The sequence below is a fragment of the Cryptomeria japonica genome, chromosome 5, assembly GCF_030272615.1.
Source record: "Cryptomeria japonica chromosome 5, Sugi_1.0, whole genome shotgun sequence".
NCBI classification, from domain to species: Eukaryota; Viridiplantae; Streptophyta; class Pinopsida; order Cupressales; family Cupressaceae; genus Cryptomeria; species Cryptomeria japonica.
Window position 1 is genome coordinate 256,280,929 of NC_081409.1, and position 19,287 is coordinate 256,300,215.

General features: G+C 36.0%; 1 protein-coding gene across 3 annotated transcripts; it reads right to left on the reverse strand.

The window, feature by feature from the left end:
- Positions 1–3,102: 3,102 nt before the first annotated feature.
- Positions 3,103–6,712, reverse strand: LOC131058448 (pentatricopeptide repeat-containing protein At2g13600). 3 transcript variants are annotated; one of them, XM_057992274.2, is made up of 2 exons: positions 4,387–6,712; positions 3,103–4,247 (listed from the first exon to the last, which is right to left on the reverse strand). In XM_057992274.2, the coding sequence occupies exons 1-2, from the start codon at positions 6,619–6,621 to the stop codon at positions 4,215–4,217; spliced, it is 2,268 nt and encodes a 755-aa protein (XP_057848257.2). In that variant the 5' UTR covers positions 6,622–6,712; the 3' UTR covers positions 3,103–4,214. The 3 variants fall into 3 exon arrangements, with proteins under 3 accessions (XP_057848257.2, XP_057848256.2, XP_057848255.2); XM_057992273.2 differs by having other exon boundaries at positions 3,105–5,273; positions 5,442–6,710; XM_057992272.2 differs by having other exon boundaries at positions 3,106–5,576; positions 5,745–6,710.
- Between the last annotated feature and the right edge of the window lie 12,575 nt (positions 6,713–19,287).

A 19,287-nucleotide genomic window follows, 5' to 3' on the forward strand; every position in this document is an offset into this window, starting at 1 on the left:
AACTAATAGATCTAGCCTCAATCCAACTAAGGAAAAGGCTAAGATTTCTAATTAGATTCATTGGTTAGGGTTTGATTCCCTCTTTCTAAGTTGAATTGTGAAAATATTGAAATTAAGGTAAAACAAGGAAATTTTGATGTGAATTGATAGAAACAGAGAGTTATAGATGTCGTACAGAACCACCGACCTGAATCTAAGCAAAAGAATATGTTTCAAATCTGTCTCCATAAGTTCGATCTGATTAGTTGGGACCAAGGTGCATCAATTTGCCATGGTCCTCTAAATTTTCTACCTCGAAAAGCTAAACCTGTTCTTCTCTATAAACCCTATCAATCATCTCGAATGCAACTTTCTACTTGTTTCCTACGCACAAAAAGAAAGGGGAAATTGTTGGGAATAGGGTTTTGCCTAGGTCAAACCTCGATTTAGAAATTAACCTTGAATGAAATAATGAAAATACTGAAATAAATGTTGAATAGATATACCTCAGATCTGCAATTGATGACGACGATGCTTTGCTCTTTGAATGTAATCACAAACGTCGTATGAAATGACATGGACAAGACAAAACCCTAATCATACACACATGCTTACATGAACATTGACATGACTTTGCTCTCCAATGGTTGATGATGAATATGAAGCCTTGAAGATCTCTGAAAATGCTTGATGATCAATGCTTCACAAATGCACGAATAATGGGGATATATAAATTGATTTCTTAGATGAAAATAGGGGTTTCTAGGTAATTCACCGATTAGGCCAACCTCAAACGGTCATGTAGAGCCATGAGGATCAAATCTTACCAGAGAGATCTATAGCACCTACCCATTTTAAGTTGGGGCTAGATTAAGGGGGGCCATGGCGTTTTGGGGTAGAATGGTCTAGACTAGGGTGCTCAATGCCTTGGTCCCTCCACAATTGGGGCCCAAACAAAGGTAAAATGAGGTGGATATCCCATGATAGGACCCACAAAAGGTTGTTCATGGCCTCAAAGTTGGAAAGCAGGCACAAACAAACCTAGAAGGGGACGAGGATAGGACGCGCTAAAGTAGGGACACAAATATGAGGTTTAAATTGGGTCGGTGACAATTTACGACACTACATTTAGCCCTCGCTTTAATGGGAGTATGAGCCTATACAAATACTTGTAGAAAGCATATGAAAGATGAGAGAGATGAGCGATTAGGAGCAAGATCACAAGGAGATAAGACATCATTTATTTTGAGGAACCAAGCCCCCAATCTTAGGATCTTAACTCACACAATCTCATGCAAGGACACAAAACACAAGGGGTTAGCACTAAAAACAAGACCTCAAGTCAACTAGTCATAGAGACCTAAATAATCAAAATGTCTCAACCACTAATATCATTCTTGAAATGCCATCACAAAGACATAAGCGATCACATAAAAAGAGTAAGAGCACACATCATTCATGAACTACAAATAGCAAAGCCACGAGCTCACGAGGAGAAGAAAAGTGAGAAGACATGTATACACATTCTAGTTGTGTTTTTCTAGGTGACCCATGAGAAGAAGAGTGAGAGAAGACATGGATATGCATTCTAGTTGTTTTTTTCTAGGTGATCCATGTTGGGGAGGAGAGTAGGAATAGTCTACTTGTGTTTTGCTAGTTCCACTCATCCTTCTTTGTATGCAATTGTTCGGTTTCAGGTGTTAAGCATCTCTTATAAAAGTTTGTTCTCTTCAATTTCGAGAATGCAACAACCTATGTAAGACATGAAATGAAAATGCAAATATGTATCTAGTATCGGGAACATCTCGTGTAAGAGTTTGTTTGCTCCGGTTTTGAGAATGTGTAAGCCTGTGTAAGACACACACACACACACACACACACACACATATCTATGTACATGTATATACATATACATATACATATACATATACATATACATATACATATACATAGTTGTTTAAAGAGTTTTTAAACAACTTGACTACTACTACCAACAAACTAGACGTGAAGGACACATACACACCTTATCTATTATGACTTATTCTAACACATTGGTCATGTGCTTTAGTGCTTCATAGTAGTGTAGTGTTACATTTGGAGCTTAGCATGAATTGATCGATTGCAGTTGCTCATGGATACTCGGAGACTCTAGTAGGGCATTTATTGAGACACTCTTTGGAGATTATGACATAAAAGACTGAGGATCCTTTATAGGGATACAAACATGAGCTCATGATTGACATATAAAGGAGATTTTTCTTGGAGAGATTTGTTGTAGCTTGGCATATTTTGAAGGAGAAATAGGCAATAAAATATCTAATGTTGACAATTAAATATAGGCTTAAGATTTGGTTTATATACGTCAAATAAGTTAACCCCATATATTTAATTCATATGAAGAGACATTCTATCATTGTATAAGTGAATATGAAAAACCCATGTACATAAAAGCCCCAAAATTGTAAATACAACTTACTTAAATATGTGTTTTACAAAATAAATAAATAAAAAAATTCTTTCTTTTTAACTTTATTATCAAGAAAAAATTAGATAATAGAATGAGATAATTATCTTTATATTAAAATAGTATTTGGAACTTAAATATGTGTTTTATTAAAAAATAAATCATTTTCTTTTAGCTTTATTTTCATAAAAAATTAGAAAATAGAATGAGATAATTATTTTTATTTTAAAAATAGTGTTTAAATTAACCTAAAAATAGTAAATACAAATTACTTAAATACATGTTTTATAAAAAAAAACAAAAAACAATAGAAGATAATTTGTTTTGATTTTATATTAAGAAAAATAAATCATTTTCTTTTTATCTTATTTTCCTAAAGAAAAAAAAACTTTACTATAAATATAGATATACACATCACATATATACTTGAACAACATTTATTATTTATGTCGAGAGGCATCTACAATGACATCAAAATGTTCGTAAATAAAAATTCAATTTTCAAACAATTTGACATGCAAATGACGAGTAAATGCATGAAATATGCCATCTTTTGGTTTTTGTGGAAGTAAATACTACAAATAAAATAGAACGTTCGCCACTTGTCTCCAACTATATGAAACTGTTACATTCAAATGATAGTGGAAGAGTGCCATAATATTTAAAAGGGAACAATCAATAAAAGCAACTATATTCTTATAAGATATCTCTTGGCATAATTTACCTATAATTTTTAAATATAGATATACTAATTACATATATTTCTCTTTCTTCACATTACACATATATTCTTCGTGGCGAAGCTTGATGTTTATGTAGCCTTCACCTAATGTGTGGATGTGTCCATGTGTCTTTGTGTCTTTCCATCCTTCAAAAAGTTTATCATATAATAGGTTATAACTTAGTGGTCTTTCTAGGTATAAGATTAAATGCAGTTTATCATACTATAAGTTTAATATTTTATAAGCATCATATTTTCTCTTCTCCAACTCACTATCTTGATGATGGATTATAAAATATGATCCAAAAAATTGATTCAAAAAATAAACACGGCCAGAAACCTTCAAGCATGTTGATTCTTTATATTGAAGGTAGACCGCTTGCTAGCTTGCTATTGATTGATGATTTATGCCCAGTGACTACACTTTCTCTTAAAGATGTCTTCCATAATCCTCCCAACTTCTAGTGTGACTATAAACAATTTCCTTCCTTTGAGCAAATCTGCATTGACATACATACATTTGTGCACATAATCTGATATATGTAATTCAATCCCAAATTGAAGACCTGACATTAGCACAAGATATGGATTAAAGAACTATCAAGAGATCTCTTCCTTTCATCTCCGAGCGTCAAAGTCTAGATTTGCTTCACTTGGCACCACCAATAATCCCCACAAGAACATTGTACTTAAGAGGAACCGGTTCACTCTCAACAATCTTGGACATAAACTTGGTTGCAGTGTGGCAGTCAAGGTACTTGATAGCTAAAATGTGATCCCGGGCTTGTGTTTTCCAATCCAGATGCTATTGCATGCTTTTCACCATGGTGGCAGAGGAAGAATTCTTTTTCTTCCTCCTTCGCACCATTCAGCATGTCTTGGAAAATACCTTGCAACCTTCATCTCCCAGACAAGTTTCCAAGTTTGCATAGATCTCCTATGTCTGAGGCTGTGATTTGTCTCCAACACAAAATGCATGTACTACTTTATGGATTTCAATCCAACTACATCCAGGTATCTTTTGAATGCCTCTATCTTTCATTAATTTTCTTACCATTTGAACTTCACTCCAGTAACCCATTTCTGCGTAGATGTTAGATAAAAGAATATAAGTAGCTGTATTTTTAGGATCCAGCTCAAAAAGAAGAGTTGCTGTAAATAATCCCAACCTTATATTCTTATGTGCTCTACAATTACCAAGCAAACACAACCATACTATTACCACAGGTTTAATTGGCATTTTGATGATGAAGTTTAGAGTTTCCTCAAGATAGCCAGCACGGCCAAGAAGGTCAACCATGCACACATAATGATCAATTGTAGGTGTTATCCGATAGGAGTCACTAATGAGATTGAAGTATTTACAGCCCTCATCCACTAAACCTGCATGACTGCATGCCAATAAAATACAACTGAAGCTTACATGGTCAGGGTGTGTTCTAGAGAGCTTCATTGATTCAAAAAGACTAAGAGCATCCTTACAGAAGCCATTTTGTGCATATCCTGCAATCATTGCAGTCCATGAGATCACATTCCTTTGAGGCATTTGATCAAACAGTTCACGTGCCTTCTGTATGCTTGCACATTTTGCATACATATCTACTAGGGCATTTGCAACCGCAACACCTAACAATATGTTCATTTCCATTATACTTTGATGGATGTCCGTGCCCTGTTCTAAAGCTCCCATTTTGGCACATGCTGGGAGAATACAGACAAAGGTTGTTGAGTCTGGCTTTACACCTGCTGATTGCATTTGCTTAAATGTTCCCAGAGCCTTTTCAACACACCCATTTTGTGTATATCCTGAAATCACTGCATTCCATGATATTACATTTTTTTGAGGCATTTTGTCAAAAACTTCACGTGCCTTGTGTATGATTCCACATTTTGCATACATATCAATTAGAGCATTTGCAACTACAAGATCTGACATAAATCCTCTTTCTATTATGCTTTGATGGATGTCCATACCCTGTTCTACAGCTCCCATTTTGGCACAGGCTGGCAGGATGCTTGCAAAGGTTGTGGAGTTTGGCTTGATACCCGCCAATTGCATTTGCGTAAAAGCTTCTAATGCCTTTTCAACAAGCCCATTTTGTGCGTATCCTGCAATCATTGCAGTCCATGTGATCACATTTTTTTGAGGCATTTTGTCAAACAGATTGCATGCCTTGTGTATGCTACCACATTTTCCATACATATCTACGAGGGCATTTGCAACTACAATATCTGACAAAATACCCCTTTCCACTATGCTTCGATGGAGGCCCATACCTTGGTCTAAGGCTCCCATTCTGGCACAGGCTGGGAGGATGCTTGCGAAGGTTGTGGAGTTTGGCTTTACGCCTCCCAACTGCATTTGCTTAAAAGTTTCCAAGGCCTTTTCAACAACTCCATTTTGTAGGCATCCTGCAATCAGTGAAGTCCATGAGATGACATCTCTTTGAGGCATTTTATCAAACAATTCACATGCCTTGTGTATGCTTCCACATTTAGCATACATATCTACCAAAGCATTTATAATTAAAACATCTGATAAAAACCCCCTTTTCATTATGTTTTGGTGAATGTCCATACCCTGTTCTAAAGCTTCCATTTTGGCACAGGCCGTAAGGACACTGCCAAAGGTTGTAGTAATGGGTTTTACACCTGTCGATTGCATTTTCTTAAAAGTTTCCAAGGCCTCTTCAACAAAACTATTTTGTGCATATCCTGCAATTATAGCATTCCATGAAACAACATTTCTTTGAGGCATCTTTTCGAAAAGCCTTATAGCTCTGTCAAGAGGACCGTTTTGTGTATATCCTGCAATCATTGCATTCCATGAGACCACATTTTTTTGAGGCATTTTTTCAAACAGCTCACGTGCTTTCTGTATGCTTCCACATTTTGCATACATATCTACCAGGGCATTTCCAACTACATCATCTGACAGAAATCCACTATCAATTATTCTTTGATGTATGATCATACCCTGTTCCAACGAGTTCATTTTGGCACACGCCGGGAGTATGCTGGCAAACGTAAACTGATCAGGTTGGAAACCTGTTGGTTGCATTCTCTGAAACACTCTCAATGTTTCGTGAGGATCCCCATGTCTTCTGTAAGCTGCAATTATGATATTCCATGAGAAGATATCGTGCTCAGTCATTTGGTCAAACACTTTGCGCGCATCAACTAAGCTTCCGCAGTTGTCATACATCCGTATAAGGGTGTTCTGTAAAAAATTGTGTGTAGCAAACTCAAATTCCCTCTCATTGATGTGTGAGTGGATTTGCTTACCCTCTGATAGGAATTTCTTGGAAATGCGGGCTTGCAATAGCTGAAGATATGTAGAGGCGTTTACAGTTGGATTGTGTGTCGTAAGCAGACTGTGAAGCGCCGCTTTCAACCGAGCCTCCTTACACAATGCTGTGAGATTGAGATTGTGACTAGTGGCGAATGGCATTGGCATTGTTCAATTCTAAGAAGAGCATTTTTACTCAATCTACATGAGCCTTCCACTGTTGTTTTAAATATGGAATATCCATTCGCTATCCATTGTCCAATTTGAAAAAATATGGAATATCTTTTTTTTTTTTTTTAAATAATGCTTAGTAAACTTTTTAACTGACTCGCGACGTTGGCATGACACGCCCTCCAACTTCACGTGAAATGCTTTTGACCCACAGCTATGAATCAGTGAGGCCACAATTGGGGGACCTCATCCCCACACTTCACTTGTTCAAACCCGCGAGCACAACGACCTAGCAAAGACACAAGCCTGCGAGCACAATGGCCCAACAGGGGTTTCAACCTTGGTGGCTGCTTCACCAACAAAGTGTTTTAACCGCGATACTACATGTCCGAAGACAAAAATATGGAATATCTAATGGCGCGAGACTTTTTGTTGTTTTCTAGACTTCAAAAAAAATTTCCACAAAGTGTCACGTGACAAATTATGGAATAGAATGGAGAAATTGGGAGTTTCAAATGTGCTTAAATTTGTATGTGAGCAGGTCAGGGTAAAATCAGAATTTTAGAGGGAATGTCGTAATGTTTTGGTAGTGACATTGGTGTTAAACAAGGTTGTTTGTTTTTCTGAACATTGTTTATGTTATATATTAATAATTTAGAAAAATGGCTAAACAACACTAGTGGAGAGCGAGTTTAGCTATAGCTAGCGGATGACTTGATTCTAATTGTTAAAACAACAAATGCTATAAGGGAGCACTTGAAGGTGCTTGAAGCCTTTTGGGAGGAGGCAGGGATGCAAGTAAACATTAGCAAGACCAAAGTAATGATCTTCTCTTTGAGAAAAATTTAAAAAACACAAAATAATTTATCTTTTAAGGCAATTCATTGGAAGTGGTGAATGGGAACAAATGTCTTTGGCTTGATTTTCACAACAAACTTAACTGGGAAACGTGTAGAGAAAAAAAGAATTCAAGGAGGATGGAAATCACTGTTCTTGCTACAAAATAGGTGTAGGAATGTTGAGCTATGGGATTGAAAAACCAAGAGAATGCTTTTTGGTTTGTTGGCCACCTCAGTGGTCCTATACGGATGTGAAATTTTGGTTAGTAATATGTCTAATAAAAAATCGAGGCATGTTGAAAGAATTCAGAAATATTTAAGCATAAGCAATCTAAAAAATAAAATTGTTGTCCCATATTAGATCCTATTGGTAGAAACTGACACCTATCCATAGGAAACATCAACAATGGTTCATTTGGTAAGTTATCTAAAGAAGACTCAAAATATGAAAAAAAAGTTGTTGGCCTAAGATGATTATAGAGGAAAGACTAGATAGAAGGAAGAACACATGGATGAAAAAATGGGGCGTTAGTATATAGGAATGTTTGGACACCAATGAAGAAATAAAAAAAAATTGTGAAGGAAAAAATTAGGAGTAGCTTATGGACAAAACAAATAGGTGTAAAAAAGTCTATTATATCAAAAAATTCAACCCCACAAGACACCATGATGAAAAAAACTAAATAGGAGTGAATATTAAATGAAGAGCAAAAATGTTGATAGCTCAATTAATAACCAACTTCCATCACATCAAGTGTGAAACTGGTAGATGGATGATACCTAAAGAAGAGTGGGAAAAGAGAATATGCTTATTTTACAACACAGGAGCAGTAGAGACAGAGTGACATTTTGTCTTGGAATGCTTGACATACTGTGAGATATGTGCCATCTATGAAGACATTTTGAAAATGAACAATTTAAACACTTTGTTTGAAGAGACAAAACTCGACAAAACAACAATCCTATTGATCAAAATCCTTTATAGAAGAATAGATCTAGAGAGGAGCTTACATATTGTTTAAGGTCTTAGTGCACTTTTTTTGGGGGGTGTGTGTTGTTCGTGGGTCCCATAGGTTCTTTGGCCTCGTAGACATTATTAAAATCTTTCATTCATTCATTCAAATTCATTTATTTTTGTGAATGAAAAACTTCCAAACTCTCATGAGAAATCATAATGAACTACCACGTGGAGAACTAAACATACATCATCCCCATTTATAATCTTGTTAACCAAGTATTAGTAGAGAATTACATGAGCTACATCATTTATTTTTTTGTATGCGGTCCAATGCACTTCATTCTAAAGATTATGGGGTTCATTATGTCAAAGAGCTAAGCTTCGGGTTGTTGGATTAACCTCTTGATTCCTCTCCCAGTGAAAAGAAAAATGGAAAAAAAAAATGGTATTGTAATCAATCCATTGAAATGCTTCTTATTTAAGATAAACCATCTAATGTGTAGAGAGTTGGATGATAAATAATTTATCCTCTTGTTGTCATTTTCTAGAATCATATAGATTGCTTTTAGAAATATGGATTGATCTTTTTGGGTGCAAGAGTATTCTAAGAGTAGTGCAATCTTGTATTATCTAGAAATATTTTTCATGATTAATTGATATATTAGTGGAATGAAATGGCCCCTCTATGATTATTTTGGTTACATTTAAGTTAATAAAAGGATTTTGTGATCTCAATTGAAAAATTTATAAAAATAAAGTCATGGTCAATATACAAAGAAAATCAATCAAAATCATGTTGTAGGTTTTCAATGGTGGATTGTGTAACTATATATCTTATATTCATAACATGGGTTTTATTTTGTATTTTGTGTTTTAAAAAATTAAACAATTTAAAATATTCAAGATGGACTCTTTTGTTAACCATGTGAATAATGATGGGTCTTGTAAGGAATAGTGATTGGTGACCTAGTGGATGGCCTATTTGCTCTCAAAGGGCTTTACAAGCTTATGTGAAGTGCAAAGGAGTGTATGTTGATATCTAAGTTTTACAAGATAGTGACACGCGTCATAATATTGTACTATTGGCCTTTTAGGATACCAATTTATTCAAACAAAGGGATGTTGGTGACTTGGGATTTTGAAGTCTCAAAATCTATTAAGCATAAAGTTTCACATGGCAAAATCTGGAGGTTTGATAAAATATAAAAAGAATTTAATGATGGGTTCCATTAAGTTACAAGTCATTTTGCATGTGATGGTTAGCAATATTATGTTGATATACATCTAAATAGTGTTGTTACTTGGTTTCGATATGAGAAATGGAGGAACATGGAATGTGAGTGCTACTCAAAAGGCTAAAAAATGGAAACCAATCTATAAATTAGTCTTCCAGTTATAGACACAAGGAGGGGGAACATAGAGAAGAGGACTTGATGCAAAAAAGAAAGGGGTTCAAGAGGAGGAACAAGATAAAGAAGGTTTGATATGAGTTAGAGACAAAAAGCAAAGACTAAGACATTGACGTGACTAAAACCCCATCTTGAATCTATAATGCTTAGATAGCATCTAGAAAAGAGTTGTTAGTTACTTGGATGTATCTTGTGTTAATTTAGGTAATAGTAGAACCCTAAAAGATTTAGTAATTAGAAGATGCATGTTTGCTAAAGAAAGTATAGAAGTAATTGCATTGATGAGGTAGTAAAAAAATTGATCCCCGATCCTTAATTACATCATCTTTATAAATATTTAAATCTCTAGGATTATCACCAAGCATCTCTTAGGATATATTTTTCATACCCCTCTCTTTAGGAATTTGAATCCTTAAGATTATTAGTGAGGTCCTTCGATATAAAGTGTCTCTCTAAAAACTCACCAGCCCTCATTAGTTAGGGTGATTTTCAATAAATTAGAATAATCCAAAAAAATTAGTGTGAGAAAATGTTTTATTAATTTATATTTTTATTGATGTCATTTTTATATCTGACCAATAGTGATTCACCATTAGACAACAAGATTAAGCATTACATTTTCATGCTAATTATTGAAATGGAAAATACAGGTTCCCTTAGGGTTAATCTAGGCCAGTGCAATCAAATACACACAAATAAGCACAAATCAACCTAGATTGTAGAATGATAGATTATTAACTTAGAAAATTGTACTTTATATTTTAAGAAAGTAAATAAAGAAGATAGGGGTAATCAATTATATGGCCAAAGAGTGTGTACCAACAACGATTCCAATGTCAATCAAGAATATGCACAAAAAGGGTTAGCTTTGTCTTAGGTGAACACTATGTAATCTATACAACTTATGCAAAAAAAGGGTTAGCTTTGTCTTAGGTTAGATTTTATACAACTTATGTAATCTATTAGAGGAAAAAAGTTCATGTCTAAGACAAGTTTTCTATTGTAAAAATAATCTTTTAAGTTCAAATTCATTCCTACACACAATAAAATTCTACTCTTTTTCTCATCTTATGCATCTTTGGATTCTTTTCCATTTTTGATATTTGTGAGCTAGCAATATTAAGAATACCCTGATAAGATTTCCATTATATCACATACATACACATTCTCATTATTCAGCCCAAGAAAAATGTATAAAGATTCAAAGACAACAAGTAAGGGCCCAGGAATGGTGTAAGTAGATTCTTTACTCCTAAATTAAAGCACCAAATTGAAACATATAAATACTAATTGTTCCTTAATGTCCTAGGATGGAAGAGAATGTGTGTATTATGGATGTGTTAGAATGAATGCATTGAGTATCTTTAAATATAATCATATAGCATCAAATTTTACTAATAGTTTGTTTAGTTAGCTCAGGGTGTGATAAAAAAGAGGGCTAGTTGGTCAAATTTTGAATTTAACTTTTAGAAAGAGAGGAAAATTCCTTGACCATGGGATCACCTGGAACTTGTATGAATGTTTCAAGGTGGGTAAATAGTTAGATCTAAGTGGCTAAAAATTATATAGAGATAAGTGCATTTGTAATGGTGATAAGTATTGATGATAGGGAGAATTTATAGAAATGTACACATATATAAGGATGAGGTGGAGGATAAGTGTGAGGGAATATGTGTGTACATGGATGGATAATACCCATGGGAATGAGCTCAAATTCACACAATATTGTTTCATTTTTTGATATACATGCATGAAGTCATTTCCTCAAAATGGACATAAAATTAAATGAGAAATGATATGGGTAATGCTAATTTCACAATTAAATTTTTCTTCAACTTCAAAGTGAATGTAAATCCTAAATGATCGTGCATTTCAAAATATGTAGCATTAAACATGCATAGAAGGTAAATATTAAAACATCAAAGCATATAAAAAGAGGTTCATATAAATTAATGGATTTGACGAGGATGTGATCATGTAAGTATTTTCTTCAATATATACTCTTCATAATGACCTACAAAACAAAAAAAAGTATATGATAAGTATCTTATGTCTTGAAATACTACTAAACAGTCTTATGTCAATATAGTACCTACGAAGTACCCAAAAACACTACATAGGAATGTTACTAACAATATATATGCCCTATAAAAATGGTTGTCATCGCTTTCGTCGCTTCTCGCTCGGTGGGTGTTTCAAACACTATGGTTGATTCCCGCTCGATAGGTGTTTCAAACCCTGCATTTTCTACTTGTGCTCCTTCCTCTGCGATCTATGGCATCTCTGGGCCATTGGTTGTTGATGGGGGTGATGGGAATGTGGGTTTGGACGCAGAGTTTGTTGCAGCTACCCCCATTTCAAAGGGGATTTCTTCCCATTCTTTTCCCTGTGCCCCAGTGTCTATGGATGGAGGTGGTTTGCCTGCTCCACGTCTTGGGGGAAGCCACCCATATGCTGGGGTCTTGAAGAAGGTTGTTGAGACTTTTCATGTATGTATATCCATTGCCCTTTCTCTGGAGGAGGATACTGTGGATGAGATTGATCACGTTGCTCCCATTTTTGCTGCTCATGGTCTCATTTGTAGATTCCTTCCAGAACTTTATGCATGGATTTCCAAGTACTGGGAGACTCTCATTTCTAGTACAGTTCATATTTTCCCTTTAGCTAAAGGGTTTTTCATAGCAAAATTTGACATTATTGAGGACAAAAATTGTATTCTGTGTGACCATTTCTTCAGTTGGGATGACCGTTTTGTGTTAATGGTTAAGCCTTGGCACAAAGATTTCAATCCCTCTTCCGAAACTTTCAACAAGATGCCTTTATGGGTTAGAATCCCTAACATTCCATTTCATCTTTGGGTGGATTCTCTTCTTGAGGAAGTGGGTGAGGCTCTTAGGGACTTCTTGATGTTTGATTTTGATTCCTTTAATATTCGCCATTCTACCTATGCTTGCATCTTGGTGGACATTAATGTGTCTAAGGGATTGCTTATAGAGATAAAACTTATGTCTCCTAAGGGCCATTGGATCCAGCCTTTAGACTATGAATGGATTCCCTTCAGATGTAGAAGGTCCTTTAAAACGGATCATGTTGCTGCCAAATGTGATCTTGGTGTTACTAAGAAACGCTCCGTGTCTTGGTGGAATGGTGCTTTAGCTCAACATTATTATGTTGTGAAGAATTCTTCACAGCGAAGTTTTTCCCAGGTGGTTACTCAGGACAACCCAACTGCCACAATGGTCTCGTTGATGAATGGGGTGGCTTCCCCCATGGTGGGTGGCTCTGTTTCTTCGCGGCCTGAGGTGGCTACTAGGGGTTGTGGGTTGTAGGCTGGTGTTTCTTCTATTGAGGTTGTCCCTCCCATTGCTACTAGGAAGGAAGGTGATGTTGTTGTCTCTTTGGTTACTGGGTCTGCTCCGGTTGCTAGAGTTGATCGGTCTGTTGGGGTTGTTCCTGTCTCTAGGGAGATTGCTGGTGTGGTCCCTTTGCTTGGTTCTGTTACCAGAGTTGATTCTGGCCCCAACCCTGCTGATCTTGATGGAGTTGCGTCGTATGCTGGTCACTCCATGGTTGTTGGGTTTCCAACGCTAAATTCGTTGTAGTGGAAAGATGAGGATGCTAAAGTTGAAGATGGTTGGATTAAGGTTAAAGGCAAACATTCTAAGCGATCCTCGCCTTCTTTTGACATGACCCTTCGATCCCACAAGAAGTGTTCCATAGGGAAATCCTAAGTTAGGGGGGTTGTCTTTACCCCTGTGGGCAGCTGGAACTTTCTTTTCTTTTTTGTCTCTGCTGCCCTTTGTTTGTTATGGTCTGCTTGCAGTTGGTTCATGGTTTGGTTTAAGTTTTCAGGCATCTTTTCTCTTTGGGGTCTCTACCCTTTCTTTGTTTTGTCTTGACTCGGTTCTGTTCCGTTTTGTGAACCTAATTGAATATCTCATGTTGTGGGTGACATGAGCCCCTTTTAAAACTTGTCTTGTACAAGGTTTCAGGTCCCTTAAAAACTTGTTTTTATCTAATAAAAAATAATATATATGCCCTAATTCAATTGTTTCTATGCAAGTAATTGAAGGAGAGGGGGGAAAGTAAATATAATCTATAGATAAGTGTGCAAATAGGTAATCACATAGATCAAGCAATAATGAACATCTCATATGATAAACATGTATAACATATAGAATGAAAAAAAACATGATAAAGATATATAGGCTAGGGATAACCTCTAGGAGGTAATATAAAGTCATTATGCCCCCCAATATATAAGGAAAATATAGAAAGAATATGACTATAAAAGTTGAGGAAATAAAGCGAAGAAATGATACTCACAATTGCAAGGATGAAATCACGAAGGTGTAATGTATAGAGAGGGAAGGAATGATTCCCTCAATATAAAGAGGCAACATGGTAAAATCAAAGATACGTGAAGGTATGAAGCCCTTATGTAAGTGTTGATAACAATGTGAAACTAAACTGGAATAATTTAACAACTTAAGAACGTGTTTGCAAATCTAAAAAATAAGATTATATGTTTTGAACATTCAACATTAATGTAAAAAACAACAAACCATAAGAGTCATTATATTTACATAGAGAAACACATTGGAAAAACAATCCACATGATAGAGAGAAATTTATTATTAATCTTCAATAAACAGATACACAACAATACACTTCACTACTATTCTTTGATCAATCCAACAACACCTTGTTACCTACAAAATACTCATCATAAAACTACTATGTCACACCTCCAATTTATAGAAAATTGAGGGAGGGAAAACCTCAATGGTAACCTAAAACAAAAGGCAAAAACCACTTTATAAAACCCATTCCTAAGATAATGGACAACCAACAATCATAGTAAAAAAATTTACATGGCTCTGACATGGGCATCTAGTCCATAGGTAATAAACTCTTCAGCTTCTTATATGCTTCATAACTCCTCAATGACACTTTCGATCACATAATAGGAGAACCTTTTATCTTCCAATATTGGGTGCCCAACTCATGATTGTTCATATTCCCAAAGTGGACACCTACAAAGAATTTCCCGTTTTCCTTGTAACCACCACCAATACATGTTCACCTCTTTGAAATGTAATTATAATTTGTCATAGAAAATGTGTATTAAATATTTTTACTCTCATGTACCCTATAACACATTCCAAGGAATGTGGAGACACATAAATGAAAAAACAATACAAGATTAATGTCACCTAGCATATCATTCTCCCACTTGACATTATACATAGCAATTACATCCAAGAAATACAAAACATGAAATCCAGTAAAGTGATTAATGCCCATGCCTTCTTGCACAAAGAGAAGCTATCCATGGTAACTAGCTTGGTAAGAGAATATGTAACGTTATCTAAAGTGTCAATCTTTTCAATCAAGACTTTACCATTCTCAACCATTTATCACACAAAGTGATATTGAACATCAACATGCTCGGTACAAACATGATACATGATATTTTTGGCCAACAAATAACACTTTTTCTATCATATCAGATCCTCACTATCCTGCAATAAAAACCAATACCATTACTAAGTCTTTGTAACCCTACCACCTCCCGAGAGGCATTTGTAACAACTATATACTTTTCTCCAGTGTTTGATAATGCAATTTTGGGTTATCTCCTACTCATCCAACTCACTAATCCTCTAAAATAAGTGATGCGGGAGCATCCCCGGTTCATAGCAATCTTGCATCAACCAAAACATTTTCCTTTCTGTTTTGGTTTTTGTTTGCAGTTTCAGTTTTCCGTTCAATGTGTCCCAGTTTTGGCTCACCGGATCCTGTGGAATTGGATTCTACTTGAAGACTTGATCATCTTTCTTGCTTCCATACCGCATCACATTTGGATCACTTTCTGATGAGATATCCTACCGGTTTCCATGACAGTTTCTAGTTACTGGTTGTTCCCGTCTTACCGGTTGCCTGGACCTATTTTGGTGATCTACCAAAACCCATTCCGAAGCTTGCAGAGCCTTGGGCATTGATTCTGACCTTTTCCAGCGATCTACATTTCATTCTTTGGATTTTCCGAAGGAATTTCTTGGTGGAGGCTGACCTTGTTATTTTCATGTTAGGTCTTGTTCTTTAGATTTTGATCCCTTTTGGGTCGACTGGATCCATTGGATATATATATATATATATATATATATATATATATATATATATATATATATATATATATATATATATATATTTGTAATTACGCATTAGAATGGAATCAATTAGAATCAATCAGAGAATGAAGTAGCTAGACTGTGCGTAGAAGATAGATCATAAGATTCAAGGTCTCGATTGTGACGTATTTTACTAGGCCTATCAGCCGGTATGTTGAACCTAGTTGTTATCAGTTGGATGTAATCAAACTTAATGCAATAAAATAATCTGTTATGCATTGCCTCCATCATATCTTTGTGTTTCCATTGTTTTTACTCTTGTTGACCGATCTGGATTGATCTCTTTGAGGTCCCTCCTCACCAGTGACCGCTTCAAGTGGTATCAGAGCAAAGTTTTGTTCCAGAGGTTGTGTATCCTGAAATTTTGTTGTAGGGTGGCAGATTGCGGATCCGGCCCGTAGCTGTAGAGGACTAGCGTGAATGATGGCACGAAGAGGACCTAGGAATGGTGGAGCGCGTGGGAATGCAGACCTTGTTCTGAGTTGAGATGTTGCGAGGAATAGCAACCCGATGAGAATCCATGGAGACAACCCAGAGAAGAGGCCGACATATTGAAGATTTAAGTGAAGATGAAGGAGAAGAAGCCCCAATAGAACAAGCAAACATACTGGCGATTGATCCAGATGAGGAAAGGTTTTTAAGGGTTTTGAGTAGGGCGAACACTAAACCTCATTTTACCCCACCATAATATGATGGGAAGTTAGATTCAGATGAATTGATGGATTGGATCTCAGAGATGGAGAAGTATTTTGATTTTGAAAACACTGCAGAAGAGAGGAAGGTGAAATATGCCTGTACTCGGTTGATAGGTCATGCATCTCTTTGGTGGGATCATTTGCAAGTTGATAGACAAAGAAGAGGTAAAGAGAAGATTAAGACATGGGATCAGATGATTGCTAAGTTGAAATCAAAGTTTGTGTCGATGAATTATCAAGTGGATTTGTTTCGGATGTTGCAGAATTTGAGATAGAAGGAATCTAGTGTGAAGGAGTACACCGAAGCATTTTACAAGTTGAATATCAGATCCAGACATGTTGATGATGAAGTTGCACAAGTTGCAAGGTATTTGAATGGATTGAAGATGTCTATACAAGATGAATTGAGTATTGATCAAATCAGAGATTGTTGAAGAGGCTTACTAGTATGCCATAAAGGTAGAAGAGAAGTTAAACAAAAGACATGATCAGAGACAAAGAGGTAGAGGTGGAAGGTTTACCGGAGGAAGATTTCAAGGAGGAAGAGTATATACCGAAGTAAGAGGAACCAGTATAGATGAGAACAAGGACAAGGAAGTGAGCAAAGAAGGTACCTCATACTAGAAGGATGATAGAAATTTCTACCGGAGGAGAGAACTATATGGTTACTGAAATGAGCATTTTGGAAGACAAGACAAGAGGGCATTTAGAGGAACCTTCTTTAAGTGTGGAGGAGAAGGACATTGTGCATTCAAGTGTAAGAAGACATAAACTACCAGAAGAGCACTAGTGGTGGAAGAAAACCCCACTGGATTAGACAATAAACTGAAAGATGGAGAACTATTGATGATGAGGAGAGCTTTGTGTCATACAGGAGGAGATGAAGAGCCTTTGTAGAGGAAGAATCTGTTCAAGACTAGATGTAAGGTATCCGTTAAGTGTTGTAAAGTTGTTATTGATAGTGGTAGTTCAAATGATCTTGTTTCAGAAGATATGGTGAATAAGTTGAAATTGGAGAGATTGAAACACCTTAAGCCTTATTGGATAGCATGGATTCAGGTTGAACATAAGTTGTTAGTAAGTGAACAATATTTGGTGAAATTGAAAACTGGGAATTATCATGATGAAGTCTTGTGTGATATTATGCCTATGATATTTGTCATCTTTTGTTGGGTATACCTTGGCAGTTTGATAGACAGGCATTACATGATGGGAGGAAGAATACATACACTATTGTGGCCAACGGGATGAAGCAAACCTTGTTGTCTTTGGAGGAACATTTGAAGAATGAATTTTGTACGAATAATAGAATTTGTTTAGTAGATGGAAGGAAATTCATGGATGGACTGAGACATGAGAATGTATGTTTTGCCTTAATTCCTAAGAAGACTGAGAGATCGGAACCAAAAGGAGAACACCCGGAAGAGATAAGATATTTGCTGATAGAATATGTGGACATCATTTCAAATAATGTACCTAATGAATTTCCAACTATGAGAAGTATTAGTCATTGCATGGACTTGGTTCCCGAAGCTAGTTTGCCTAGCAAAGTTGCACGCCGGTTGATACCTGCAGAGAATGAAGAATTGAATAGACAAGTGCAGGAGTTGTTGAAGAAAGATTTGATCAAGGAGAGTCTAAGCCCTTATGCAGTACCAACAATATTAGCACCTAAGAAGAATGGAGAGTGAAGAATGTGTACAGATTTTAGAGCAATAAACAAGATCATAGTGAAATATTAGTTTCCTTTGCTTAGGATGGATGACATAATGGACTGTTTGACTGGAGCAAAATACTTTACAAGGATAGATTTGAAGAGTGGATATCATCAGATCAAGATCAAAGAAGGTGATGAGTGGAAGACAACATTTAAGACAAATGAAGGATTGTATGAATGGTTGGTGATGCCTTTTGGATTGACTAATGCACCGAGTACTTTAATGAGGCTGATGAATGAGGTAAAATGAAGAAATTCTTGGGTAAGTTTGTTATTGTGTATTTGGATGACATTCTGATTTTCAGTAAGACAAAAGAGGAGCATTTGTTGCAGTTAAGACAAGTTTTACAAAGATTGAGAGAAGAAAGTTGTTGATCAATATCAAGAAGTGTACTTTCATGAAGGATGAGTTAGTCTATTTGGGATTTGTGATATTTGGGGATGATTTGAAGATGGACCCTGAGAAAGTGAAAGCAATTGTTGAGTGGCCTACACTAGAAAGCATTGGAGAGGTAAGATCATTTCATGGATTGGCTAGTTTTTATCGGAAGTTTACCAGAAGTTATAGTTTGTAACCCTATGACTGAGACCATGAGAGGAGATCGAAAGGAACTCAAGTGGACCACCGGAGCGAATGAAACTTTTGAACTGTTGAAACAGAAAGTGACTGAGCAGCTTGTGTTAGCTTTACCGGATTTCAATAAAGTATTTCAAGTGGATTGTGATGCAAGTGGAACAACAATAGGAGCAGTCTTGAGTCAAGAAGGAAGAATAATAGCCTATTTCAGTGAGAAATTGAATGATGCCTGGAGGATATATTTAGTGTATGATTAGGAGTTTTATGCCATAGT

What these genes read in the sequence shown, in the direction of transcription:
- LOC131058448 (XM_057992273.2), bottom strand. Translation starts at nt 6,621, where the DNA reads ATGCCAATGCCATTCGCCACTAGTCACAATCTCAATCTCACAGCATTG. An exon ending in AATGGGAGCCTTAGACCAAG is followed by an intron (nt 5,274 to 5,441) that starts GTATGGGCCTCC and finishes CAATGATTGCAG; the next exon opens with GATACGCACAAAATGGGCTT.